The following is a 26,450-nucleotide window of genomic DNA, read 5'->3' on the forward strand; positions in this document are numbered from 1 at the left end:
ATTCAAGTGTATTATATAAAGGGTCCTTTCAGTATTTTTGTGAATGTTGTAATTTAATCAAAAACGTTCTGGTTCCTCCTGTTATAAAATAAGCCATGAAGCAAACAATACCACTGAGCATGAGCGTCGCTCAGAGATGTTATTGGACCACCCCAAACACCTCATTGGTAGCCATAATGAACACACCCAAATAATGACCATATACTTTTATTGGAATTCAGTTATTTTTCGGATCCATCCGTCCTGCAATAACGCGCTTTAAACCGCTCCTCCAGCAAATTAAGCCCCGCTGTCTGAGATTGGGAGCCAGTAGATGCTGCATGTGGCCTCTGAACCCATTGTTGTGTCGCGGCTGACGTCAGTGCCGTGTGTGCGGCAGACGGAGCGGCGTGCGCCTGGCGAGACAAAGGCGGTGGAGCGAGTGGGGTCAGGCGGCAGCAGCGAGAGGAGCAGAGAATCACTGGTTTCTAACTCAAAGGGAACTCCCAGCTTCGGCTTTCAGCCACGCTTCTAACGAGACTGAGAATGAAGACTGAGCGCCGCTGTTAGGACTGTGCTTTGGCTTTCCAGGAAGAAAGAAAAACACCACTGACCCCCTTTTCGCTTTTTAATGTTTTTTTCCTCTTCTCCAACGCCCCCCGTTTAGCTTTGCTAGCTAGCTGTCGCGCTAAGCTCACTGCGCCGCACTCATCTCCTCCTCCTTTCTTGCTGCTTTTCGTCTTTCCCTCGAGGCAGAAACACCAAGCGAAGAAAGGATACCAGCAGTCAGATAAAGTAAGTTTGTGATGTTTTTTTGAATTTAAGAAAAAATACAACAACGCTGCTGCTTTCTCTATTAAACATAAGTTGGTGTGGCAGAGCGGAGCTAACGCAGCTAGCCGCGGTGCTCCCAAACAAAGGGGTCGACAACGTGACTGTGGAGCTAGCTTGTTAGCTCTCCTCTTTAAGCTAAAAACAGCTCATTTTCATTCTTTACTTTGCTTTTAAACTGTCCTAATACTTATATTTATGAGCGGAGATAAAGGTGGACGTTTTCTGTGTGGATATTTTTAAGAAATGATTGAATTAATTTGTGTTGGGACAAGACAAAACAAGCAGTCTGCTGGATGGGTTCAGTTGTCAGACTTACTGCCACAACAGACAAAGCAAGGCGCTTAAATCAACACTTAATTCATGCTGCTTTTAATGGGTGCTCATCCACAACATGTTTTTAAACTTTTATTAAAAACATGCTTTAATGTTTATCATTCTTTAATTTATCTTTTTTTTTTTTTTGTTATTTCAGCTGAGGGTGAGATCACTCCTTACAAACGGGCATCCGTGATCTGATGTGAGATCCACGGAAAGACTATGCCTAGCCCTTTATTCCACCCCGAGATAATGGACCACGACGTGGTGATCAGCAGCCAGCACAGTGGCGTGGCTCTGCCCCGGGAGACGGACCAGGAGTCCCGGGATGAGGACCACCAGGAGGTTCTACGCTTCGCGCTGGACCAGCTGTCACTCATGGGCCTGGATAAAGTGGATTGTGGGGGTGGTGGAGGTAACGGGCTGGTGGACACTCTGGACGGGACCCAGGGTCCGAGCTCGGATGGGTGCAATGGTGTAGGTGGAGGGGGCTACGTGGATCTGCAGATGATGGAGCATCCCAACGGGTCCAGGGACTCGCCCTCGTCCTGCTCTCCTTCCCCAGAGTATTATGGTTCGGGCGGCTACCACATGGCCGGGTCCCACTCCATGCTCCACGGGGAACAAAGCTCCGTCCTCTGCAACAGGAAAAGAAGCGTAAACATGACCGAATGTGTGCCTGTCCCGAGCTCCGAGCATGTGGCTGAAATAGTGGGGAGACAAGGTAAGGGAGCGCGTCTGATGGAGGTGGTTGTGATAATTATGATAATTGCATGTTTGTGTTTATGTTGGAGCGTGGTTGCTCTTTGTTTGGGTGGTTGTCTGGTGGGAGGAGGGCTCCCCGGACTTAAAACTTTATGAGGATAAAGCATGCTTCTCTGATCACGTTGTTTTGATTATTTTTTTAAAAGGAGCACAGAGTGGAATCTAGATTTAAAAAAATGTAAACATCTTATTTACCGCCTTAATTTTCTTAATAATCAGACAATACTCTGACAGAGAGTGGGTGAGCGAGGGTGGCTGATGAGGATAGAGGGGGAGGGGTGGAAGAGGGTCAGACAAAGCAGCAGATTGTCGGGAGTCTGGACGTGTCTAGAAGGCTGCACCAAACAAAGAAAACCCAGCAAAAGCCTGCTCCGGGTCTGCATGGCGCATAGAAAGTGTCCGCTTGGACTCCTTACATTGCATCTCTCATGTAAAAACGCGTCAAAGTCTCTTGTTATCGCGATTTCTGAGAGGATTGGAAGCTAAAAACAGGGGCAAGCAGGCGCACAAACACGGGACTGGGCGGTGTAAACGCCCTGCACCCAGCGCTGTCTGTCGATGCTGCCGATCGCCTGGAAACCGATCGCTTTCACACAAACGGGTCCTTCCTGTCACTATATATCATTTTAACATATTAACTTAATTAAGGATGTAGGTGTGTTTCAGGGTTTGATATTTTCACCGCAGCCGCGCTAACGTTACGGCATTGTTCCCTTTGTTTGAAAAAGCCATGCTTTCTGCTTCCCAGGATGACATCACGCTCCGCGCGCCCCATTGGTCGCCGGCAGTGAAGAGCTGGCATTTAAAGAGACAGTGCCGCCTCCTGGCTTCTAGGCCAACATAACATAACACTGCACGGCCAGACTGCAGTTACCCACTTTAGGTTTTACTTTGCCTCGTTTATACCAGGAATACCTGCTGGCTGGGTTGTCCTCGTTTTCAGTGATGGCTGACCACGATTAGACAACACCGGATATAAACAAGGCGGCAGCAGGGTGCGCTGATTGAAGTTAATTATCCAATCTAACGCTTAGAAGTGTGTATTTTCCACATAATGGAAACGTGTAGGTGTTTGTGTAAAACATTTGCAGTGATTTAAATTAATACAATGGTTGCAGGATAACGTTAAATTCATGTTATTAGCGTCATGTTGGGCTCTTTGTGTTTGTTTTTTACTACTTTTACAATTGTTGACTTAATGCATCTTAACTTGTGCCAGGCATAAGCATCCATTACTTGGATTTTTGCAGGGAAAATTCTCAGGACAGATTTCCTATTAAACAGTATATTATGATTTCCTATTAAACAGTATATTATGATTTCCTATTAAACAGTATATTGTGATACAGTTTTAGTTATGAACCTGTATAAAAGTCATAGCATAGTTAAAAAAAATAAATAAAAAATGCATCTCTAGAACAGGATTTCTTTACCTTAATTTAAACCTAATAAGATCCATATTAAAATCTATTCCCTCTGTAATGTATTGATTAGTTATCTATAAAAGCTTTTGTAAGTGATTTCAAGAAAAAGCAAAAGAAAAACAGACCAAATATATTATGACATATGGAAATGTGACAAAAACCATATCAGCTTTTCTTCTAAAGGGAAAACAATGGAAAAAATAAATTGATATTTGATGGACTGTGTGAGGGGGTTGTAATTTTTTGTTGTGGGGTGGGGGGGGCGCCTTTCAATCGGACTACAAAAGCAGTCTGCAGGTGGGGGGGAGGACTGCATTAAGCTATCACTCCACATTGTCATGGTAATTAATAGCTCTAAGCTCTAAAATTGTATTGTAGTTTGAAAGATGCTTATTAATGATTTGGCTGTCTTTTCTTTTTAACTGCCTCCCTTCCATAAGTCTTTTTTTTTTCCCAGCTCTACTTTGTCTATTTTGTTTGTTTTGTTCCATATTTTGTCTCTGAAGATGTCCTCCATGTATTACAGACAGATGCTCCTGGAATTTCGAGTTTTAGCAGTAGATAATTGGTTGTAAACATGGGATGCATTTGAAGGCTTTACAAATGTCTAAAAAAAATGTCAAAATAATTAATATCATTATAACGACTGTTCCACTGAGCTTTCTTTATGGAAGTGAAATTAGAAACTTGTGATATTGTTTAAAATTATCCACAGAAAGCCTCCAAATTGTATCCTGTTTTCAGCAAATGCTTTAAACTTGAACTAGCTGCTGTTTTGTTTACAAATTTTAAATTTATATTAGGCTAAAAAGTGTTTGTTTTAAAATGTTATGTGTTGCTCTGACTTTTCAGGCTGTAAGATCAAGGCCCTGCGTGCCAAAACAAACACCTACATAAAGACTCCAGTCAGAGGGGAGGATCCGGTGTTCATCGTGACAGGGCGCCGGGAGGATGTGGAAATGGCCAAGCGTGAAATTGTATCTGCAGCCGAGCATTTCTCTATGATCCGGGCATCTCGCTGCAAAGCCGGAGGGCCAGGAGGAGGTGGCTCTCTGCCCGGCCCACCCCACCTGCCGGGACAGACCACCATACAGGTACAGACACAGTTTGGGGTTTAATAATTAGAAATATCTGAGAATATTATTCGGGTTGGATTAATGTCTGTTTTTGTTGATCCAGGTGAGGGTTCCTTACAGAGTGGTAGGGTTAGTCGTGGGGCCAAAAGGAGCAACCATCAAGCGCATCCAGCAGCAGACTCACACCTACATCGTTACCCCTAGCCGAGAGAAAGACCCCGTCTTTGAGGTGACGGGAATGCCGGAAAACGTAGACCGAGCGAGGGAGGAAATCGAGACCCACATCACCCTCCGAACTGGAACCTTTGTAGACCTACAGGGAGACAACGACTTCCACACCAACGGCACCGACGTCAGCTTAGAAGGCCTGGGCTCCCTGAGCGGAGGACTGGGAGCGTCTCTGTGGTCCAGGGCTACAGGCCACCACTCTGGCCCTCCTCCTCCTGCTCCCTCCCCTCCACCATCTCTTCCCATGTCCATACACCACTCCTCGAGCAGGAAGATGTCCTCCTCGGTTGCCTATCACACGCACAATGGCGGGATGAGCTCAGAGAGCTTCAGCTCCAACAGGAAGCCTAACGAGGGGGGCAGCCCCACCAGTCCTTTCAGCACAGGTTCCAGCAGCGCTGGAGGTGGTTTCACCTTTGGAGGGGACTCGACCCCTGGACTGACTTCCTCCGATGAATTGGGCTTTGAGTTCAGTGCTTCCAACATCTGGGCGCCTTTCGTCAACGGCGGAGCAGGGAATAAGACCTCCGCTTCTTCTCAACAGCAACCTCTACGCCGAAACAGCAGCGGCCTCAGCGGCGGTGCCATCACTCCGCGACTGTCTCCGACTCTGCCTCAGGATACGAGTGTTGGCCCCCTGGATCACCCACTGGCTCGTCGCGCGCAGAGTGACCCCCTCAGCACTCTCTCCTGGCTGCAGTCTGGCAGCACGGGAGGCGGCTCCTTCTCAGGCGCCTCCAGCTCCAGCTCTGGCGGCTCATCGACTGGCTACTCCTCCTGCTCGGCATCATCCCTGCCCGGCGGTTCGCCCACTGACTCCGAGGGCGGCGGCAGCGGCGTCGGGATCACCTCCGGGATGCTGAGCCGGCTCAAAGGTGGCTCTGGGGTCTCGGCACTGGTCGCCGTCGGCCCGGGGGTCAACAGGGACTGCTTTGTGTGTTTCGAGAGCGAGGTGACAGCGGCCCTCGTGCCTTGTGGCCACAACCTGTTCTGCATGGAATGCGCCGGGCAAATCTGCCAGTCTGCCGAACCCGAATGCCCCGTCTGCCACACTCCGACCACACAGTGCATCCGCATCTTCTCCTAATGCCATGAGCGGGGTCAGATATTTAGGGAAGGTGTGAGAGGCAGCCAGGTACCAGCTGTAGTGGAGGAAATGGAAGGAATCACACTAATAACCTTCACACAGATGATGGACCATATTAAATGCATTAATAAAGATGATGATACTTTAATGGATGTTGATATATTGCTGATAACTGTCAAGATGAATAATATCAATAATAATAATAATAATGACTTATTTTCCAAGGGAAGTGGATTGAAACGTGTCTGCAGACAGTTGGGGCTCAGGCAGTCTCTCAGCAGTGAACTTATGGAAGGAAACTAGTGTCTTATATCTCTTCAGGCCTTCATTTTGACGTGGAGCGCCCCCCCTCCCTCCCCCTCCCACTGCGGGCGGCCCGCCCGCCAGCCCGTCCGTCTCCACGCGTCTTCATTCTGGCTTCTTGAGATCTGCCTGCTTCTCTCTCTCTCACAGCCTTTTTTCCTTTTGACACTTTTGTACTTAACAGATATTTTTCGATAAAACTGTCAATGAGGCCCGCACTTTTCTACTCCTCATTTTAACGCCCCCGAATACCCCAAATTCTCCTCTGTGCTATTTCGCTCCTTCATGCCAATTTTTATTTTTTATTCCCTTTTGTGACACAAAGACGAAAAGGTTCTTGGAACATTATTCTATTTTTTTAGGTTTCTTTTGGTCGGCATGTCTGTCAGGCACCTATTGGGAAAACACTACATTTTAGCAGGAACCTTTTCAGGGTGAATTCTCATTGTCGCACGAAATTTAGCCATCCGATAACCAAGCCAAATGATTATTGAGACCTACTCCTTGATTCCGTTTGGTAAACACGTTGGGTAAAACTTGGATGAGTCTTTGCCGCATTATTAGTGTGGCTGTTTGATGATTCTGTAATAAGTGAAGGCGTACCAGTTTTAGCGATGCTGATGGCCTGTGACTGTGGTCAGTTTGTATGTTTGGACTGCCTGACAATCCCTTCACTCCTCTCTCTCTTGCGCGCTTGTGTTGGAGTGATGCCCAGTCGTACCGATGTGTCGTCACCTCGACAGGGCACCATTACCTTCATCCGATCATCTCGTCTGTTACACTTAGATCTGTGCATTTTATTTTTTTGTGGGTTCTTTCTCTAGTTTGTTATTGTCTGTGTAGTGAGTGTGTGTGGTTAAGACTTATGATCTTTAGGATGAGACAGGGCTTTGATGTCACATGAGAATGTTTTCTCCAATACGGTTTAGGACAGAAGACTGACAAGGGGGTTGATTTTTTTAGTTTTCACGCACTGAAACCCCTTTCTTAAAAAAAAAAGAAAACTGAAACGGCTGTTGCTGTTTTTTTATTTCAGTCTTCCACCTCTCTCACAGCAAAGCTGTACGGCACTCAGATGACACTGTTGTACCTATAGATGGATTCAGTCTCCCCCTCTCTAATGGCTGCTCCCCCATTTATTTGGGGCAGAAAGGAAATGAGTAATTTTGAGTGGGAGTAAATGGATCTTCCAGGGAGCTGGGTGTGATAAAAGCAGAAATGGGCATGGCCTGCTCGCATTGGGTATTACATGAAGGAAGTTATTGATTGGTTGGAAAACCTGGTCATGTTCTCATGCTACATGCAAACCCTGCAAATGTAGTTAGTATGCAGGCTTATTTAATGTTCGTTGGCTGTGTACAAGTGGATTATTTGTGCTTCTGTATGTTAAGCATCTCATTAACAGTGACTTCAATGGATATTTAAAGGTATAGTGGAGAATTTTGTGAATTTTTGAAATGTTCCGTCCTCTACAATTTAAACAAAATGCAAATGCACAACCCTGTACCTGCTCCCGAGAGGAAACGATGATTGACAATTAGGAGGACCACTTATTTTGATGATCCACCCAGATAAATGATATCCTCCACTATACCTTTAAGTCTTATGTATGCTAGAATATAGAAACCTGCTGGTTCACCATTATTGCAGATCATTCGATGCACCTAAAGCTGCAGTTTATGCTTGTTTTCTGCTTTTATTTCACTCAACACCCCTAGAAGAGATGCCCCCTTTAAGGGTTGAGTGCCCAGGTGTGTTAAATCTATCTATACAGCGCTGTACTCTGCAAAATGTAGTGCACTATTTAGTTAGTAGTTAGATTCGTCCTGTGTTTCATAGCATTACTTCAATAAGGCAGGAACGTCCTGTTTTGTGTTTGTGTTTTGTTCTTTTTTTCCCTTTGGGGGAAAAAAAAAAGCATTGAATGAGTTTGCAGTAACTGCCTCTTTATAAGTGTTAAACGCTGCATTTCTGGTGGCGGAGTCTGTATCGGTGGCCCTCCTTTTTTTTTTTTTCTCTCCCTCATAGAATGAGACAAGCCATGACGACTAAAAGTAAAATGAGCATTATTAAGGGCTTCCTCTGACTGCACAGACACATAATCACACATGTTCAGGCTCTCACCGTATAGGAAGAATCAACTTATCCTTTATGGCAGCTAGTAGCTAGGTCATCCAGGGCTTCCAGACACTTCTTGTGTTCCAATCCCAGCAGCTGCAGAATGTTCTTGCTGTTTTCTGTTTTAATCAGTCATCCCTGCACGCTTCATCTCATTCGGGTCCTGCTTGTGTGTAGCCAGAAGTCGGTCACTGATCAGGACAGGTTGCAGGGGGTTTTTACTGATTATATGAACGGTGATTTATCCAAGTTATGATTTTGGTGCTCCGGTTAGTTATCAACTTGAATGCAGACGCGTCCATGGTGCTTTTTGGTGCAACTCTCTACTGAGTCTCAGACGAACAAGGCAGTGAGGGAACCAGAACAACCCCTCCTAAAACCCTGGGTGAACCTTAGACCCGACAGCTCCCCCCTCCCGTTCTCGTGTTAAAACCGGCAGCAACCCCCTCCCTTGTTCCCCTCTTCTTTCCTGTCGGATGTGTTGCTGCGTTTTGCGTCTTTAAACAGGGAACAGATGCCGGGCTGTCTGAACGAGCACATCTCTGATGCCTGGTGCGAGTCTGTTGAGGCCCTTTCTTTAAACTGTCCAGGCTGACGTGTTAAAGAAGAAATCGTTGTATTCTACCAGGTGGGTTTTTTCTCGTTCACTCTTAGAGGGGTTTTTATTTTGGGCCAACAAGCAAATGTTAGGGTTGATGTACAGTAATTTTAAATGTTAAAAAGGTACAGTTTTTTTCAAATTGACTTTTCTAAATGTTTTTTTTAGATAATTGTATTGCCCTCCCCTAATTCCTTCCTTAAGGTTTGAAAACAGGGTTTCCTGAGGCATGCTAGTCAGTGACCTCTGACCTTTTTTTTTTTTCTTTTTTTTCTCTCTGGTGATTAGAGGGGGGATGCTAAGAGAGCTACGCCAGCTAAAGGGGGTAATGACTCCCCTCAAGCCTCCCTGCTCTCTTCTATTTTTGCTTTAATTCTCTTTGTATGCAGAACCAAAATGTTAAAACCGTCAGTGAACTAGGTTTCAGGCCTAACCTGTGTGTAAATACCCTGGATACAATCAACACCTTGTTTTGTTGGGTTTTTTTTTCTTCAAAAGCAAAAAGGACTTAATTGATAAGTGTAGTTTCTAAAGAACATGTATCATTATTTGTAAGTTAACCATCTGCATGTCTTCAAAGCCACCTGGCATTAGCTAATAATTTTTAAGAAGAAAAAAAAAAAGTTTTTACATGTTTAATTTTTTACGATTTTATTTGCTTCCTAAATATCCCAGACAATAATGTGACCCTTTTTATGACTTCAAAATTTTTATTTTTTAATTTTCCATTTTTTTGTTTTCCTTATTTCCTGTGTACTACATATAGGCAATTTATAACAAAATGAGAAAAATTATTGAAGAAATTTTAAAATTGAAATATATTTTATTTGAAAGTTTATGGACCTTTTAACCGTGAGCCGGAGAAATTGTATAATCGTATAATTTGAGCTGACTTGACGGTTATGAGAAATGTATCAAGAGTTTTATTTTTTATGCTTCTTTAATAAAGTCTTGTTTTTTGGTTTCATTTTTTTACTGTAAAAATACCACCTTGTGCCTCTTGTCCTCATTTATAAAGGGGGGGGGTGATCTAACCACATGATGGCAGCAGACGCACAGCTGATACCTAAGCTTAAATAATGAAGCACTTTAGAATGGATCAGATAATAGATTTTCCTGTCTTTTAGGGTGTAATTTAACTATTTAAAATTGACAAGTGGCAATTATTTACAGGGGGAGTTTATGGTAAATATTTTCTCTTTATTTGGATGCTTATGGTTTACAGCATCAAATCCAACTTTTTGATTTTTGAGCCTCTATTTTTTTTTATTGTATCTAACAGCAAATTATGGTTTTATCCATGTTTCTTTGTGGAAAAAAGCTCAGCCTGAATGAATATTGACCTGGTTGATGTGATCCAAACCGTTGCATGGCATCTCTATGCTAAAGACATATTTCCTGAGGTAGGTGAAACTCTATCCCTGCTCTCAAGTCTCACAGAATCTAACAGATCCTCTTTAATGGTTTAAATTAAATTAATCCTCTTTTTCAATCAATTTAGATAAACTTGACTGATAAAGGCATCCTCACAGAATGATGCTGCTTTCTTTCACTAATTAAAGACCTGCTAAAATCTACTTTTCTGACCAGTTTACAACCTGGGATATTCTGCTGCCATCATCCTTTCTATTCATTGTACTGTCTGCTTAATGATGTTCTCGATCAGGCTTTCACAGAATACCTCAATGACAACAAAGGTGGACTCTACTAAATGGGCGACTCCCAGAAGGTATTTGTAGCAATTATTTTTAGTTTCAGTGTAAAACGAGCTTAAAAATTAAATGCTTTTCAGGTTTTCTTAGACAGCTCGGTGGGAGATGCTATTAAAGGGAACCTCAAAGCAGGTATCCTGATCCAGTCTGCAAACAACCATTGTAAAATCCTATTAATGTAAAGAGCAGCAGGATTTGGCTCAACTTCTCTGCATTTTTAACTCTTTTTTTGAGGCTGTCAGACACCTAATGGGGAAATTTTGATCTTTTTTTTAATTAAGCCAGACCTCTTTTTAATTGCTTTTTAAAAAGCAGCAATTTGTGATCCACAAAGATTTCTGATAAGAAAATTTAGCAGTCACTTTTCCTGCCTTTGCATAACTTTTTTTTCCCGATAAACAGCCTTTTATTTACATTGCTCTATTTATTTTATGGATGTAGCATTTATAAAAAAAAAAAAAAAAAAAAAACACACTCTCAGGGAGACTTCTTAGTTGTGACACAAAAAAACATCCTTTTAATAGGAAGCAGATCACAATCAGGCTGCATTCCAGCTCCGCTTCATCCTCATTTAAACAATAACGATAAGAAACAAATTACAAACATCTTCAGTAGAAAATAATTCTCTCATGCGAGTTCTGTGTTCACACTACATTCAAATCAAAAACAGAATTTTTTTCTTTTTTTTTTTCTTTAAAAAAAAAAGAAAAGAAAAAACACACAGATGGCTTATTACATAGCTCTGGAAAATAAGAACAAGACCTAAAGCAAAAACAAAACGGTCAAATAACACCAAAGAGACACGTGCTGGCACAGTTAAGTTTCCCATCATGCAAGTTTAGTTGAATTTATTCACAGGGTGGGCGTTATTGTTCTCCACAAAGTTGTGTCACCGTGCATGCATGCATGTGTGTCGTCTCACATGTGCCCGTTTTTGTGCTTGAGCAGAAATCGGTGTGCAGGTGTGTGTTGTCAGTGCGCCTGTGCAGTAGACGTCTACATGTCAGCTGAAAAGTTGTTGCTTTTTCAGCTCCAGGCTGAAAAGGAAAGTTTGTTTTGAGCCTCAGGGTCTCACACTACACAAGGCAACAGGGTAACCTGCTTGAGGGTTCACTCCACCAATTTATCACTGCAACTTTTTTTTTTAAACGTATTCTGTTAAAATAAAAAAAAAGTGGTTCATGCTGATGCAGCAGAGCAAAGTATTTTTTTCTGGACATTACTAACAATGTGACAATATTGTCAATGAGGTTTGGTTAATTTTAGAATTAGTGTAAGATGAGGTGAAACTTTACTTCACAGTTCATTATAGGTGAGGTTCTGTTCAAATATACTGTAAGGAGTTACCGAAGGGAATAACTCATAGGATTTTCTTTTAGTATAGATGGAGGCTAAAGCTAATAAAGGAGCCATCATTAAAGAGTCCTCTCTACTATTAAAAACATTTAGAATAAAAACAAATGGCAGTAAGTTTTTTGAATATGCCTGTAAACTTTTGAATTATCACCACATTTAGACAGAAAGGCTGATTACTCAGAAATACCTGATTTGTTTAGGAGGCTGTCATTACCAATGATCTTCCTGAGTGAAATATCAAATAAATGTAATTAATATGGTAATCAATGTAAAAAAAAACAAAATGACATTACATTATTTTTGCATTTTGTGCAGCTTTAACTTGATCCACCTCTGTCCTGTTGGTGTTGCTGTAAGATGGTGTTTATAACACCCAATATCAAAGGCTTTGGTAAAGCCTATTGTGTAGGTAGCTATTTGTATGTAGTAAGGTAGATTTTGTTTTAGCTAGTCAAACATGTATTTTATCTATGCAAAATATTCATGTCAAAGTAAGTCAGTATTTCTTAAAATTAGTGCATATTTAGTTGAATTGAGCAGGTAAGTAGGACACTTGACACTATTGCCAATGGAATAAGAATAAGACAATTTACATTTAAAATAATTAAAAAACTGCGGTCTTTTATTACAAGTGCATAATATTAGGCGGATTATCTTGTTTACCAACTCAAATTAACATTAAATAGACTTATTTTAAGAAGGTTCTACTCATTTTAGATAATTTTTGCATTGTAGATGCTGATGTTTGCAGCTGCTCCCATCATCAGATGAAGGTGTGTTAAACATTATTATTCATTATGTTTAACACACACTCTTCACTTTGCCTAAATTTGAAGTGTTTTCCAAAAACTATATGTTCACTCTGGAGAGGAAATTTAGAGATTAAACATCCGCTTCTTAAACAGGATTAAAAGCACTGCTGAGGATGTATCACAAAGTAGGTTGAAGACAATTGTTATACAGTTATGTTTTATGATTACTAAGAATTAACCAGTATAACACATCCCTGTCCTTCCATCCCTAAATGCAATCCTGACCTAAAAGGGAAAATTTCCAATAAACATGATGGGATCAAAATAATGCTAAAATAAGAATCTGCTTGCATTTTATAAGTACAAAACCCCAAATTAATTATATTTTCAACCCTTCTCTTTGTCCATAACTTCAAGCCATCCTCACAGACTTTAAAGGACGAAGCTGTAGCTAAGCCAGGATAAATCTATCAGTAAGATGAACAATTTAAAGTTCCTACTTTCTTGTGATCAATATTTTTGCTCCATAAAAGACCAAGTACCAAAAAATCCAAGTAGTTCTAAAGGATTGTTAAAGATTCATCTCTAAAGCTAATGTGATGATATTTTAATACAGTAGCAGTATTTTTTAACCTAGCCTCTCTTGGAAATGGCTGCTAACTTTAGCCTCTAACCAAATTTAGTGGGATTTATGCAGCCTCTTAACAGAACCCCACCTCAACAATCCTGAAGCAAGACCATTAACGGACATTTATGTTACTTCATACAACAATAATGAGACTTTTTTTTTTTTATTGGCATCTAGAAGGTTTTTGATGTGAACAAATCAGTGGAGTTCTCCTTTTGGTGAGGACAAAGATTCGTAGAGAAACTGAGCAGGGTCTGTTGGCTCAAATCAAAGGCATGGGTTGGTGTCCTTCAGCAAATCCTGGTTTTACATTTCGCAATCCGTTCAATCAGAGAGAGAAAGAAACAGAGAGAGGAGGCTCTGCTGAGGATAAATGACATTCAGAGGGTTTATTTTTGGCAGATTTTAGCCTCGTGAAAACATGTAATATGCCGATGTGTGGGTGGAAGTAGTCGCTGTCGCTGACATTTAGAGATACAAAGAAACTACAAGGTGAGCTGGAATATGGCTGTGAATGTCTGTTTTATTTTTTTCATTCATTTTTTTTTTGCAAGCAAAGGTGACTGATTTATCAGCCTTTATGACTAAAATAATACTTAGACGTTATAAATGCTTGGCGGTGACTTTAATGGCTTAATTCTTTAAAAAAAACAAATAAGAGCTCTGGTTCTAGCAGATTTACAACTAATGCTAAATCAAGACACTTTCATTAGGCAAGTATGTAGAAAAACAAGATTACACACTTCCATCAGGAATGGGAATTTATGAGTCCGTCAAGAAAATATCTCAGTGATTTACAAAAAGATGCGATCATAAGTTTCCCATTCCTTGGATCTGGATAGTGCCCTTGGTGCTCTTGTAGTTTTCTGATATTGACAGCGCACAGATTGGTGGTGTAGGTATTGCTCACAATCTTAGAGCCCATTTAGTAGGAGTGTCACTCCGCCCAGACAGACACATTAACGCTTTCACACACATACATGTAGACGTGAACAGAAGACACAGCAGTGTTAACAGAGGGGTTGCTCTCAATCTATGGAAACATAAGCTGCTATTGCCTTATTGAATTTAGTGTTATATGTAGCACTGAGGGTCTGTTTATGAAACATTTCGCCTTGCAAAATTATTTATACTTGAAATTGTTCAAAATTTGTGAATGAAAAATGATAAAGTACAACTGCAAACTTACACAGCCATGGTTTTCCACCTAAACCTAGACTTGTGGAGAAAAATAGGAAATTAATAGGATGTAGAGGAGCTACAGAGAGTCACAGCTAAGGTGGTAGAATCCCACTGCTGGACAGTTTTAAAAGACATCAATCAGAAACCTGCTTGTAGTTAATCTCGAGTCATATAGGGGGCACTGCAAACATGTGGAAGAAAGCCTTGTGGTTCTTTGAGGCAGACAATTTCAACAGTACATCACCTGTCAAATATCGTCACCTTCTTAAAATAATCGCATAAGTCATTTTTCCAGGTTAGGGTTAGGGTTAGCCTAAGTCACATCTCTTGACATAGGCAAAAATCATAAATGGGTTTTACCACATGATTAATTCAACTGAGGGTTCTGGCCATTTCACCATAGGTGGCCAGCAGGGGGAGGACATGAGTTATGCAAAAAAGTCAATTTGGCCAAAAAATGACTTAGGCGATTATTTTAAGAAGGTGACGATATGGTAATGGCAGCAAGGTGCTGTGGGGACTTTTTTACCTATCATGGACAAGAAAACTGGCGTTAATGAAATGATAGATGCAGATAAATATATGCTCTTCTTACATATGTGACAGTAAAATTAAAATGTTTCTCGCTCAGTAGGACAACACTTAAAGGATCAATGGAATGCTTCATATCATAATATTAATTAGTTAAACTGCTCCAATAAAATATCCAATTCAGAATCTGTGCCAAGTCTTAAGAAATTATGCTTAAAGTCACTCTTTATCCATCTTGACTGAGTTTAAGCTAATTTACAAAGAAGAATGGAGAAATATTTAGGTCTCTAATTCAGTTGCTGCACCATATAATGCATTTTTTTTGTTATATCATGATACACAATAAGTGTGACTAAATGTCTGCTCCTTATAGAAGTGCCATGGATTTCTGTACCCACAATATAATGGATCCCCGTTCTTTAATTCAACATGAACATTTTAGAAGCAAGCTTTGTAAATAACACATTGTTGCTTAGATAAGATAATTTATTTTTAGTAGGTGGATAGGCTGTTCTTTATCTGGGGTTTCTGTTAGGAATAAACACAAGTTAGCTACTTTTATTTTTAAATTAACTCAATCCCATGTTTCCCATAGGACTGCAACCCTACTCTAGACATGCAAAGCTGATAGACATACCTCTGAAAAACACTTGCTGCTGTTGCTGTGGCCAGAGTTTGTTCTACAAACTGTTCAGTCATGGAGGCTGAATACATAAGCAGGCCACACCCTGTAGATCTGCATTTGTAAAAAATCTCTAAAAGCTCTAATCTGTTTTTATAATAAAATACATTAAATGTGCTGAATGTAACTAAATAAAAAAAAGAATGTGTTAAAGGAGTATAAATACTTTTGCAAGGCTTTGCAGCTGAGAAGAATCTTGTGTTCAGTTTGCCAGAAGAAGCACTGGCTGTATGTTTTAGTAAAAATGACAACCCAGTCGACATATCTTATAGCCCTTTTTTTTTGGGTGGGGGTTAATGTGCACTCAGGGGGTGTCGAGGGGGTGGGGGTATTGCTGCGTTTAACGTGATGCGCATTCTGGTCACATCTGCATTCTGTGACTAAAGAACCGTTTCACTGCCTGTGTGTCCTCTCTGCAATAATAAGCATGAACCAAAACCTTGCTGTCAGAGGATTATAGGCATCATGCTCAAAACTGGTACCGTATTGGAGAATGGGGAAGGTGAGTCACAGTGTTTCTGGGGTCAACATGCAGGACTTTAATACATTACAGCAAAGACTAGAAACATGTTGCCCCCCTCGACGCTGATACAGGTTTTCTTTTTGGATTATTGGGCAGAAGTGACTAATGAACCTGGTCGTACTTTAGGAAGACTGCGCAGAGAAATGACACAAGATGGTGGGGCAGATGGCGATTAACATGGTCAGACACACAAGCAAACAGACGGGCAGAGAGATGAAGAGTTAACGATAAGGTCTGCTCTCCTGAAGATGCTGAGAAGCAAAAGTGCAAAGTGGTCAAACTATTCATATAGTTTTGTCGTTGGTTCGCGGTGCTTTTCATCACAACTAATAGTACAGCGTATAAAAGGTGTGATGTAGCAGAAAGAAAGTTTGGGAGATTAAGGAACGATTGACTCAGAGGCTGGAGTAGTGCAGATGCAGAAATATTCTAAATCAAATAAAATCTTTATATTCTTTTCTTATAAACTCACTCTCCCGTGTTTGCATTGATAACATTACAATGTAGATGTTGCATAATGTATGCAGATATATTTACAATAGAGCAGTTTCACATGTGTGCTTGTATATTGCACGTGGTTTTTCAATGTAGACGCGGGTGTCGTGTGCGGAACACGGTGTGTTTCTGGTGTTTTTGTGCACACGTATTTTTTTTTGATGGCTCTCCTCCTCATCAGCTGCGGCCCTCTTCTGCTGAACGCTGGTCGGACTTGAGTTTGACGAATTCTTTGGCCACGTCGTCGTTGTTGCGCTGAGAGAGGATGCGCAGCACCGTCAGGCCCGTCTCATCCATGTGGACCCGCCTTCCCAGCGGCAGCCAGCAGGTGACGCTGCCCTTGTTTGCTATGTCCTTCACCTGCAGCACGGCCATTCCCACCGTGCGGTCCTCCCTGGCGAAGCAGTAATCCTTCACACACACCTGCAGCTCGTAGCTCTCTGGACCCACTTCGGTGCCTAGCGAGCTGACGCACAGCAAACATATTCTCAGTTTCAGTCATGGATCATTTCAGCTCCAGCCAAAGCAATTTAATGGATACTTACTACTGATAGCTCTCACTGAACTTTGGTGACCAACTGTTGTTCTTGGACTTGGTGGCAAATTTTCTTTTCTTGTCACTGAGGTGAGGCCCGATAACGTAGACTTCCACAAAAGGCCTGAAACCCTGTGCTTTCCATTTCAGGTCATTAGCGGCCACCACTGGAGGAAAAATGCAAAGTGAGCAAAGAAGGAGAAGTAGCAGAAAAGCAGGACTCATGCTCCTCTAGTAGCTACCTTTAATACTGATCTTGTGCTCTCCGTTTGGCTGGGGTAAAATGTCCACGTTCATGACCACTTCACCCACCGCGTCCACTCCTGATGCTGCAAAGGGACATGCAGATGTGATCATTATATCTATGACAAACTGAAGTATAAAAAATATCGAACAAGATAAAAAAAAAATGATCCATTGCAAAAGTATTTACACCCCTTAAATAAAAGAAAAACAGTCATTTTAGTTATTAAAGATCAACATGAATTAGCTCATAATTGGGATCTAGAAGCAAAAGGATTGACATTGCTCCAGTTTTCGTTTGTTATATTGAATCAAAATCTAAAGTGGTTTTATTCAGCTTCCTGCCTATGAAAGCTTTCTTTCAGGGTTTACTTCTCTGTGCCATTTGAAGAAGATCCCAATAGCATGATGCTGCCACTGCCGTGTTTTGTTCTGCTGAGCGTGTCATTGGGATGATATGCAGTGCTGGTGCCTGCTGCTTTCTGCATGTACCTTTAAAAGCACAGTTTTGTTTTATCTGACCCTAGCAGTTTTTTTCCACTTGTTTAAACTACAAATTAGACTTTTTATGGCTTTCTTTTAGAAGTTGCTGTCCTCTGGCAGCTACTCTAGACTGAGAACTAAAAAAGTTATTAAAAGACTGCCACCTGGGCTTTGAATCTCTGATCATTCAGATTTACTACTCCTCAAATCATTACTCTTCTTCCTTTAGATGTCAGTTTCATACATCGACTTCTGCTCAGACCATGGTATTGATCTGAAGAGGAATGTGAAATGTTTTAAGCTTTTGAAAAGGTTTTACAACCTAAACTGCTTTAAATTGTCCTCCTCTTTATCCCTGACCAGTCTGCTGAGATCCTTGGACTCACTCATTCTTTTTGTTAACCAATGATCCCTCACAGACCTCTGGGTCTTCACAGAAAAGCTAAAGTTGTACTGAAATTAAATTACAAACAGGCTATATAAACAAATTTGAAAGGAAAAGTAAAAACCTGTTTCTATTCCAAATGAGTGTATTTAGCAGCTAAAAAGCTTCAGCAGGACTGAAAACAATAGCTTATTGACAGTTTCACCAAAAATAAGCTTGGATTGAAATTTACCTTTCTCTGGTGGGGTGTCTTCATTTGCAGAATACCTGATTCCTTTTCCTCCATGGACTGATGATAGCAGAAAACAGTTAAGATTATGAGGTGACAAAGAGGTAAAAGGATCATTAAACACACTAACTGTAGGTACTAAAGCAGATCACATATCATTCAGATGTATGTAGCAGCTGGGGGAAATTCTGACAGTAAACATTTAGTAAGATGCAAAAAAAAACCCCACAAGAATAGCAGACAACCCTTTGCATAATTCATATTTTTTTTCCAAGTCACTGTAAACACAATCTATTTTGAGTCCATAAGTGTACCAACATAGACTTTTAACAGGTTTAAGCTATCCTTAGTGCAACTCCTAATCTTTACTCTTTCAAAATGTATCTGTTGGTGTTTGTGGGAAGTTGTACCCTGAGCATGCTGAGAGAGGATAAACTTTCTGATGAGCTTGTCAGTGGCCTGTGTGTACAAAGACAGGGCGTAGCGCAGAGACTGCAAATCTGGACTCTTCTCTAGGAACGTCTTCTTCAGGCCAACTCCGCCAGCATGGAAATATTGCTGTTTAACAGATATGACACAAAGAGAGATTACTTGACGAGCTCCAAGGCAATATGAGCTTATGGGATGTGCTTTTACTGTGCAGGGCAGTTGACACCAGTAATAAAGGATGGGACCATGTTTCAAGCTGCTCTGGTTATTCATTTAATCCAACTATAAGAAATCTCCAAGCCAGGTGCACTAAAGAAAAAACCTAACAGATAACTGAAACGCCTGTGGATCAGTTGCCCCCTTTGCTCCTTATCTTGCACCAACTAAAGGACACTATAGAATCCTGAAGTTAACCTGCTTTTTCCCGTTCAAAACCACTTCTGATTTGTGCTCACCCCTATGCCACTTTGATGTCTCTAAGTTGCAACCATTTAATTTTTCAGTCCACTTTGAGCATCAAACCAGGATTAATTATAACTACTTTATTGTAATCCAAAGATGGAGCCAAGCAGGGGCGATTCTTTGTGAGCTTTTCAGTCGACCTTAAAAAGTTCAGTTTTGAGCTTAATTTCTTGCTGAAGCACTTGGGATGATTCTGAAAAATTTCTATGCTAAAATTACAAAAAAACAGCTTGGAGTTAGAACTTTCAAATAAATCAAACTGTTTAAAGCAGTGGACTTTATTAAAGTTAACATTTCAATGGTTTAAAATCTAATGTTATTTAATTTTTGGATGCCACCAAAACAAAATATATTTTATATCATAAAAATCTTATATTTTCCTTTTTTGTGTTCAATAAAAAATCATATACAAAAAAATAAAAATGCCATTCAACAGATTTGAGACTAAAAAAAAAAAAAAAATCAATTAATACCAAATGATATGAGCAGCCTTCAGTAAAAAAGCATCATTCTTTTTTTAGAGATTTAGAATGGGATCCCTAGCGGGGAGGCTGTCATGGTTGTGTTGCGTTCAAGTGCCTTTATCAGCTCTGCTGGTGGCAACAGGATGAGACAAAGAAGGAGTCCTTTTGCAGCTGCTAGACTTGACATCAATACAGTGTCTAAGATCTGTTAAATGTCATTCTTTTCTGCAGTTAGTAATTTTGGATGTATTGTTATGCAAATCAACCCAGCCTCCCTGCAGCTGAGAAGATGGATGTACGAAGAGTCAACAAGCAGGAGAGGAGCTCACTTTGCAAATAATAAAGCTATGGCACAGAGAGGGGTCTGTGCTGAGAGAATTAGCTGTTCAGAGGAGAGATATTCTCCGTTACACACACACACACACACACACAAAAAATCAATGCTCAGCAAGAGTCACAGAGAAAATGACACTCTGTGGGACTCTTCTGGTTTGTGGAGAAGAGGATCCATCAAAGGAGACAAAGATCTGACATACAGTGATAGCTGAGCCTGCAGTTCCTGAGCACTGAAACAAACATACAGGCAATACAGCTCAAACAACCAAACATGAGTGGATATAAACAATATTTTTTAAATTTCTATAAAGCATCTTTGCATAAAAAGTTAGGCCAGTTGCTGTGGGTTTGGAGCTTATCATTCAAGCTATCATTGTCTTTGTTATTAAAGCATGTTCATCAGGTCATGTGAGCCTGATGAACATAAAACAGTGTGGGAAAACACATGCATTGGATATATTCCAATTAAAAACAGAAGAATTCAGGTAGTGATTAAAATTAGTTGATTTATAATGACTTGTAACTGACTTAGTAACCCCATGTATGAGTTATACTGTCATGCTAACAGTACTTCAGTATGGAGGTGGTTAATTTGGAAGAAAACTCAGTCTCCTGTTTCATGTATCAATAAATAACCATTAAAGCTGTAGGAAGCTATTTTTCTACAGAGACAGGTGTTGATGATTTTGCTCCTTTGCTATTTTATACTGTTGCAGTTTTAGTTGTTTTGCATTCATGCTTTTCAAGAGCAGAAAGCCACGGAACATATCATTAATTCATATCATAACATGATTGACAAGTTATGATTTCATATTGACCACATATTCAAGTTTCAGAGTTATTTGAATAATAAATGTTGGTTTTTATGAACCAACTAATGAATTATTTGTAGATTTTCTATTAAATTCATGTATATTGTATCTTTATCTGTATCTGGTGATGCTTTTCGAGTAATGAACAACAATCTTCCAAAGATTTTTATGCAGAATTTATTTTGGTTAAGAAAAAGTTGATATAATTTAACAACATTTTATTTTTTATTTTTGAAACAGGTTAAGTGGGAACTAATACAAAAAAACTGATTTTTCTATTTGAGGGGTTAAGCTATGGAACGGTCATAATGATGATCATTGAAGAAGATTAAAGAACATTAGATGATTAAATAAATGTGATAATTACTTATTTTCTTCTTTATTATAATGATTCTTTTTTCTTATTGGGTCTATTTTTCCTTTTTCAGATGCTGATTGTAAAAACTATTAGTTACAAACAAATTTTTCATGATTAGAAGATGTATGTATCTATCTAAAATAAAGTTCAGTCATTCAATATATTTCTACAGTTCGTGAAGGAAAAATTTACTGAATCCAGATTTCAGCAAGACAGATAAGAGGAAATTAGATCATATTCCAACTAATTAGATCTATTATTATAATTATTTTTTAACCTTAAAATGCTTTCTATGGTGTCATATGCTGGGAAATGTTGTCAGGCTCTTACCTAACAAGAAAAATTTGTAATTATGCTATTATTTATTGTTGGTTTTAAACCAGTGATATCTTGTTTTATAATGTCTGCCCTAAAACATAAAGTAAGAGCGCGCCTCTATATTAGGGATGGAAGGAGGCTAGAAAGAACTATATAAAAAGGCTGTCAAATTTAGACTCTTAAAGCAAACGTCAGATAGGCTTAAATGCTAATATCTAGATCATGCAACATCAAGAAGTGGTCGTACCTTAATAGTATCTAGTGCCAGCTCTATGACTGCACACTGTTTGGGAGTCAGAGCTTTGGCCTCTTCTCGGCCCATGTGCTCCTGCAAGACAAAAAAAAAAGGCAAAGAATAAATATTTTTCACCCCCATTTCCAATACCTACATATAAAAGATTTCATTTATCTTCCTGCCATCTGCATCAGTCACCTTGAGTTTGGAGAGCTGACCCAACTCCTTAGCAGCGTTAAAGATCATCTGAGTTCCCTGTGAAAGGAGTGATAGACATCAGTGACGACAGAGAGAAGATAAGAGTAGCAGCAGCCTTTGAAGGGATGTGCAGGACGGCGGATTTGTAAAGTGAGAGGTGTGTGATGGAGAGTACAGCTTTAAATTGTATTATTCGATGATTTGGTTGGAGTGAAAATACCCTTTAAACAAACACAATAAACAACCACCTTGGGAGAAGTTTTCAAAAAGAGGAAAGACTTTAGGAGGTTTAGTGTTTTTGTGAACAGTCAGCATTGGTTGGATGTGCTGCCATTTAGATTAAGCTCTGATGCACTCCACTTAGGGGGAAACAATTTGACAGGAGTCACACAGTGTGATAGGACACACATGTTAAAGGCAGTGGTTCTTCATGCTTTTAAAAGGCTTTTCACACATACTTACAATGACCTATAAGGAGAATAAGAGCAAAATGGGAAAATGGCAGGATAGATGAGTTACTGTTCAATCCCAGTTAAACACACTATCATAGATGAGGGAGAGGAGAGGAAAGGAGTGTTTCTGTGTGAGGGTGTTTTCTTATATACCGTCTGATCTGTAAGTGTTGGAAGCACAATAGTTTTTTCCATTGTGTTCATCACGAGTTTCCACAGTTCCTTCAGCACTCTCTTCAGGACTGTCTTCTCACAGATCTTTGCAAACAATGACAAGCTAAAACACAAACAACACACAATGTGTCAAACCACAGGAGAAAAACCACATCTGAGATCTGTAGTTCTATATTCATCATACACCAAGGGGGGAAAAAAGCTAGGAAGCGGTTTGATGTATGTATAAAAAGAGAAAGCACAGATCTGGGAAATTATTTTGTCTGGTAAAATATTACTAATGAAATGGAAACAACTGATTGCACACAAAAAAAGAATGCTAAGATGTTTGCAGACAATAGAAAAAAAGCTGAGAAACAAAAAATAATGATTGAACTTTATGCCCGGGGGGGGGGGGGGGGGGGGGGGTGCATAAAAAACAAAAACAAAACACAGACATCTCTGTTCTAAAAATCACTGCATGAACTGTGCAGCGCCTCCTAAAAACTGTCATAGATTAATTTTGCTTTGAATGGAAAGTTGAAACTTGTGGTGAAGTAAAGACAGACAGAATAAACAGCTGATTTTTTTTTGCCATGCTGTAAATAACAATGGTCTCAGATAAAGCCATACAGATTCTTGGGGATTTTTAACTTATCATATCAAATAATTTAGAAAAAGCATAGATGATGAGTTTCAAAACCTTCATCTGTGGCCATCTAAGCTAACAGGTGTCTTATTAAAGGCACCAATTGCAGCATAAAAGTGTTATCTTTAATAATGGCTTACATTATGTACTGTCTACCATCTGTCGGGGTTCCACTAGGGTCTCCTTTTGGACCCCTCTTGGTTAGACTTGTTGATCATGTTCTAACATACTGTATTCCCAATGTATGTGCATAACACTATGAATTTTATAAATAGTTACACTTCATGATCTTAATCAAAATCACACCCATATTGCAGTTGATGCATTTGCAGCTCTTGGGGGGATTATGTGAGCTTACCAAATTCACAACCAGCATAACCTTAATCTGCTAGCATCAGCAGTAAATAAAGATGGATGCCTTTTTCTATGACAAAGAACTTTTTTTACTAATCGATGTTAATCCTTTTTAAAACTGAATATTTTAGGTTGAACATGTTTTAGCCTTTCATTAGCCTTGAATTATATAGGTTTTATCTTTATTTCATAAAAGATAAGACTGCAAATTTGTTGTGTGTTTGAGATCTAGGACTGATGTTTGGAAAAGTTCACAACAAAAAAATGAGACAGCTATATTGTATGTTTCATTTCTCAATTAGTGGACAGAAACAAAGCCACAAAAGTACATCATCATGTAAAAATGATAGGAAAAAGCCCTCAAACATTTAAAATATCTAATTTAGTGATTTTGTTTTCAGCACCATTGTTTTTCAGATCTAATTATGATACTTGAAACAATGATCACATTGATTGCTGCAATATAAAATGTTCTTCTACAAATAGATTAATAAAACAAAATAAGAACTTTCACTTAATCATTTTAAAATTAAGAGTAAAACAAAGTATTTAGTTCCAAGCATTTTTGATTATTGCAAATATGTTTGTTTTCAATATAAGACTATTTTGGTTAGTCTAATTAAAAGTATAACTATAGAAGTAACAAATATGTATTGTCATTTCATAAGGTTTTTTTTAATCATATTTACTTTGTAATTTAGAAATTTTAAATTATTTATTATTGCAGAACCTGAATAATTCTTTCCCCCCTTCTAACAACCAGCCTTTCTTACTTGCTATCCAGGAAATCCATGATTGGCTGCAGGACGTTGTCAGCCTCCTGAACCACACTGCCATTTGCTGGGACAGTCTGACCTTTCACCTGGGCAAGGATGTCCCCCATCTGCCTTACGTTATCCTCAATCTGGGGCTGGAAGCTATAACAGAACCCGACAGAGAACAATGTGAGCAAAGCAGAACAAAAGTTTGCAGCCGGTTTAAGCAGAAACGCCCACCTGACAGCAAAGATGCGGCTGAGGTCATCCATGACGCTGTTTAATTTGTTCTGCAACTCTTTTAGGAAGTCACTTGCCTCAACGTTGAGCTAGAACAAAGATAAGGTTCATTTGTAATGTCAGTAAGAGAAAACAGTATAGCTCAAAGTATTTTTGAATTTGAAAAACAAAAGAAGGGGATTAATAAAATATTCTTTAATTGAATGGAATTTAATTATTATTATTCTTTATGCCTCTAGAGCTTTGTGTAGGTTTTATCACATTGCAACAACAAACCTAAAAGACTTTTAGGCAGTTAAATAACAACAGTGTGTTTTCAGTCAGGTTTCAGAAGATCCTTCCTATCTACAGCTATCAACAACACCTGGTTAAAAACAAAAAAAACTATGAATTACAGCAACATTTAATATTCCTTTGAGATTAATAAAGTACCTTTTGATAGAGAGGATTTCAACACAAATAGGTGGACAACTATGGAGTAGAAGTTCAGGAATAGATGGGCCCTGATTTAACCCATCCTGCTGCAGCTCTATATTAATGCTTATGGTTTATGTTCCTCGTTCCTTCCCGAGTTTCTTCCAGGGTGGTCCTGGATGTAGCTACATCCATATTCCTAATAACTCTGACCAGCGTTTCAAACCCAGCAGAAGTAGAGATTCTCATAGCATGATGTTGTCTACATCATGTTTAACTGTGGGGATACTGTGGTCAGGATAATGTGTAGTTATTGTTTTTGTAGAGGCTTTTTTCTTTAAAAAAGCTCTATTTTGCTGTCGCCACATTTTTGCTGTGTCTCTTGCAGTCCCATTCGGCTATAGCTTTCTTTTAGCAATACCTGTCCATCCAACAGATTCCCGAACTACAGCTGTGGCTTTCTACAGCTCCTCAATGGACATTTGGTCTTCTTCTCTGATTAAAGTTCTGTCTCTCCATTCCTTAGTCTAGGTAGACAGTTTGTTTTGGTCCTCTAAACTAATCCTGCATCAATTCTTTTTCATAATCTTCCCCTGATCTGCTTTGTTTCATGAGCTTAATAATGTAGTTTGTTTAGTCTGACCTCTAAAACACAAAATTATCACACAGAACAGCAGGATTCATACTAAGAGTAAATCAGACACAGGATGAAATCTGATGGAAATCGTTTGAACTGGGTTTCAGTGGTATCAAAGTAAGAGGTCAGATCATTTTTGTTGTTTTTTAAACTGATAATTGTGTATAATCATTTTTTTGGGGTTAGTCTGTCACTGGAATTATCAGTAAATTACATTGATGTTTGTGTTAAACCTACATCTTTTCCTCCCATGGCCTCAAACATCTTCTCCAGCTGAACCCGGAGCTGCTGGATGTTATTGATGATGATACATGGCTAAAAGGAGGAAAAAAAATAAAAAATAAACATTAAATAGCATAGAAACACACACCTCTCTTAGTTCTCTTTTAGCTCCCATCTCCTATTTATAATCTGCCTTTACCTTTGTGCTGCAATCAATCACTCTGCAGCACTTTTAACTTTTTCTTAAATGCTTCTTTTGCATAAACATGTAGTGGTTTAGGACAGGAGAAGCTGCAGTCTTCTGTAATTACTGATTCTCTTGGTGGGGGTGGGGGGTTCTGGTCTCTGTGGGAGTGTAGCCTACTTTCCCCCTCCAAGTCTATACCACTTTGAGCTAATTACACAGCAGCCCTAATTGAAAGTCTCAGCTCTAGGACTGAAGAGATAGGAAAAAAAAAACAGGAAACTAAAAAAAAAGAAAGAAGCTAAGATCACACAA

At 39.6% G+C, this 26,450-nt stretch overlaps 2 protein-coding genes across 3 annotated transcripts in view; one reads left to right on the forward strand and one right to left on the reverse strand.

Annotated features, from left to right (window-relative positions):
- Positions 1 to 240: 240 nt before the first annotated feature.
- Positions 241 to 7,918, forward strand: LOC119773489 (RNA-binding protein MEX3B). Its single transcript, XM_038270464.1, has 4 exons — positions 241 to 774; positions 1,286 to 1,852; positions 4,170 to 4,411; positions 4,497 to 7,918. The coding sequence occupies exons 2-4, from the start codon at positions 1,351 to 1,353 to the stop codon at positions 5,706 to 5,708; spliced, it is 1,956 nt and encodes a 651-aa protein (XP_038126392.1). The 5' UTR covers positions 241 to 774; positions 1,286 to 1,350; the 3' UTR covers positions 5,709 to 7,918.
- A 7,927-nt stretch (positions 7,919 to 15,845) lies between these two features.
- LOC119773497 (protein unc-13 homolog A-like) overlaps positions 15,846 to 26,450 on the reverse strand; it is a 52,324-nt gene continuing 41,719 nt past the window's right edge. Inside the window, exons 32-43 of one of the 2 annotated variants that reach the window (XM_038270475.1) lie at positions 25,967 to 26,044; positions 24,679 to 24,767; positions 24,457 to 24,600; positions 22,681 to 22,804; positions 22,538 to 22,543; positions 22,076 to 22,132; positions 21,890 to 21,970; positions 18,874 to 19,021; positions 18,467 to 18,523; positions 17,366 to 17,452; positions 17,134 to 17,290; positions 15,846 to 17,054 (exon numbers count right to left, since the gene is read on the reverse strand). In XM_038270475.1, the coding sequence (XP_038126403.1) occupies positions 16,766 to 17,054; positions 17,134 to 17,290; positions 17,366 to 17,452; positions 18,467 to 18,523; positions 18,874 to 19,021; positions 21,890 to 21,970; positions 22,076 to 22,132; positions 22,538 to 22,543; positions 22,681 to 22,804; positions 24,457 to 24,600; positions 24,679 to 24,767; positions 25,967 to 26,044 (1,317 nt within the window). In that variant the 3' untranslated portion in view covers positions 15,846 to 16,765. The remainder of the gene's footprint in view (positions 17,055 to 17,133; positions 17,291 to 17,365; positions 17,453 to 18,466; positions 18,524 to 18,873; positions 19,022 to 21,889; positions 21,971 to 22,075; positions 22,133 to 22,537; positions 22,544 to 22,680; positions 22,805 to 24,456; positions 24,601 to 24,678; positions 24,768 to 25,966; positions 26,045 to 26,450) is intronic. The other variant, XM_038270482.1, reaches the window with a different exon arrangement.

The sequence above is a fragment of the Cyprinodon tularosa genome, unplaced genomic scaffold, assembly GCF_016077235.1.
Source record: "Cyprinodon tularosa strain WSP-4 unplaced genomic scaffold, ASM1607723v1 ctg12, whole genome shotgun sequence".
In the NCBI taxonomy this organism is placed as follows: Eukaryota; Metazoa; Chordata; class Actinopteri; order Cyprinodontiformes; family Cyprinodontidae; genus Cyprinodon; species Cyprinodon tularosa.

Excerpts from the sequence above, each read along its gene's own strand:
- LOC119773489 (XM_038270464.1), top strand. The coding sequence starts at position 1,351 with ATGCCTAGCCCTTTATTCCACCCCGAGATAATGGACCACGACGTGGTG. Across the intron at positions 1,853-4,169 it reads TGAAATAGTGGGGAGACAAG|GCTGTAAGATCAAGGCCCTG; the intron begins GTAAGGGAGCGC and ends CTGACTTTTCAG. Across the intron at positions 4,412-4,496 it reads CGGGACAGACCACCATACAG|GTGAGGGTTCCTTACAGAGT; the intron begins GTACAGACACAG and ends TTGTTGATCCAG.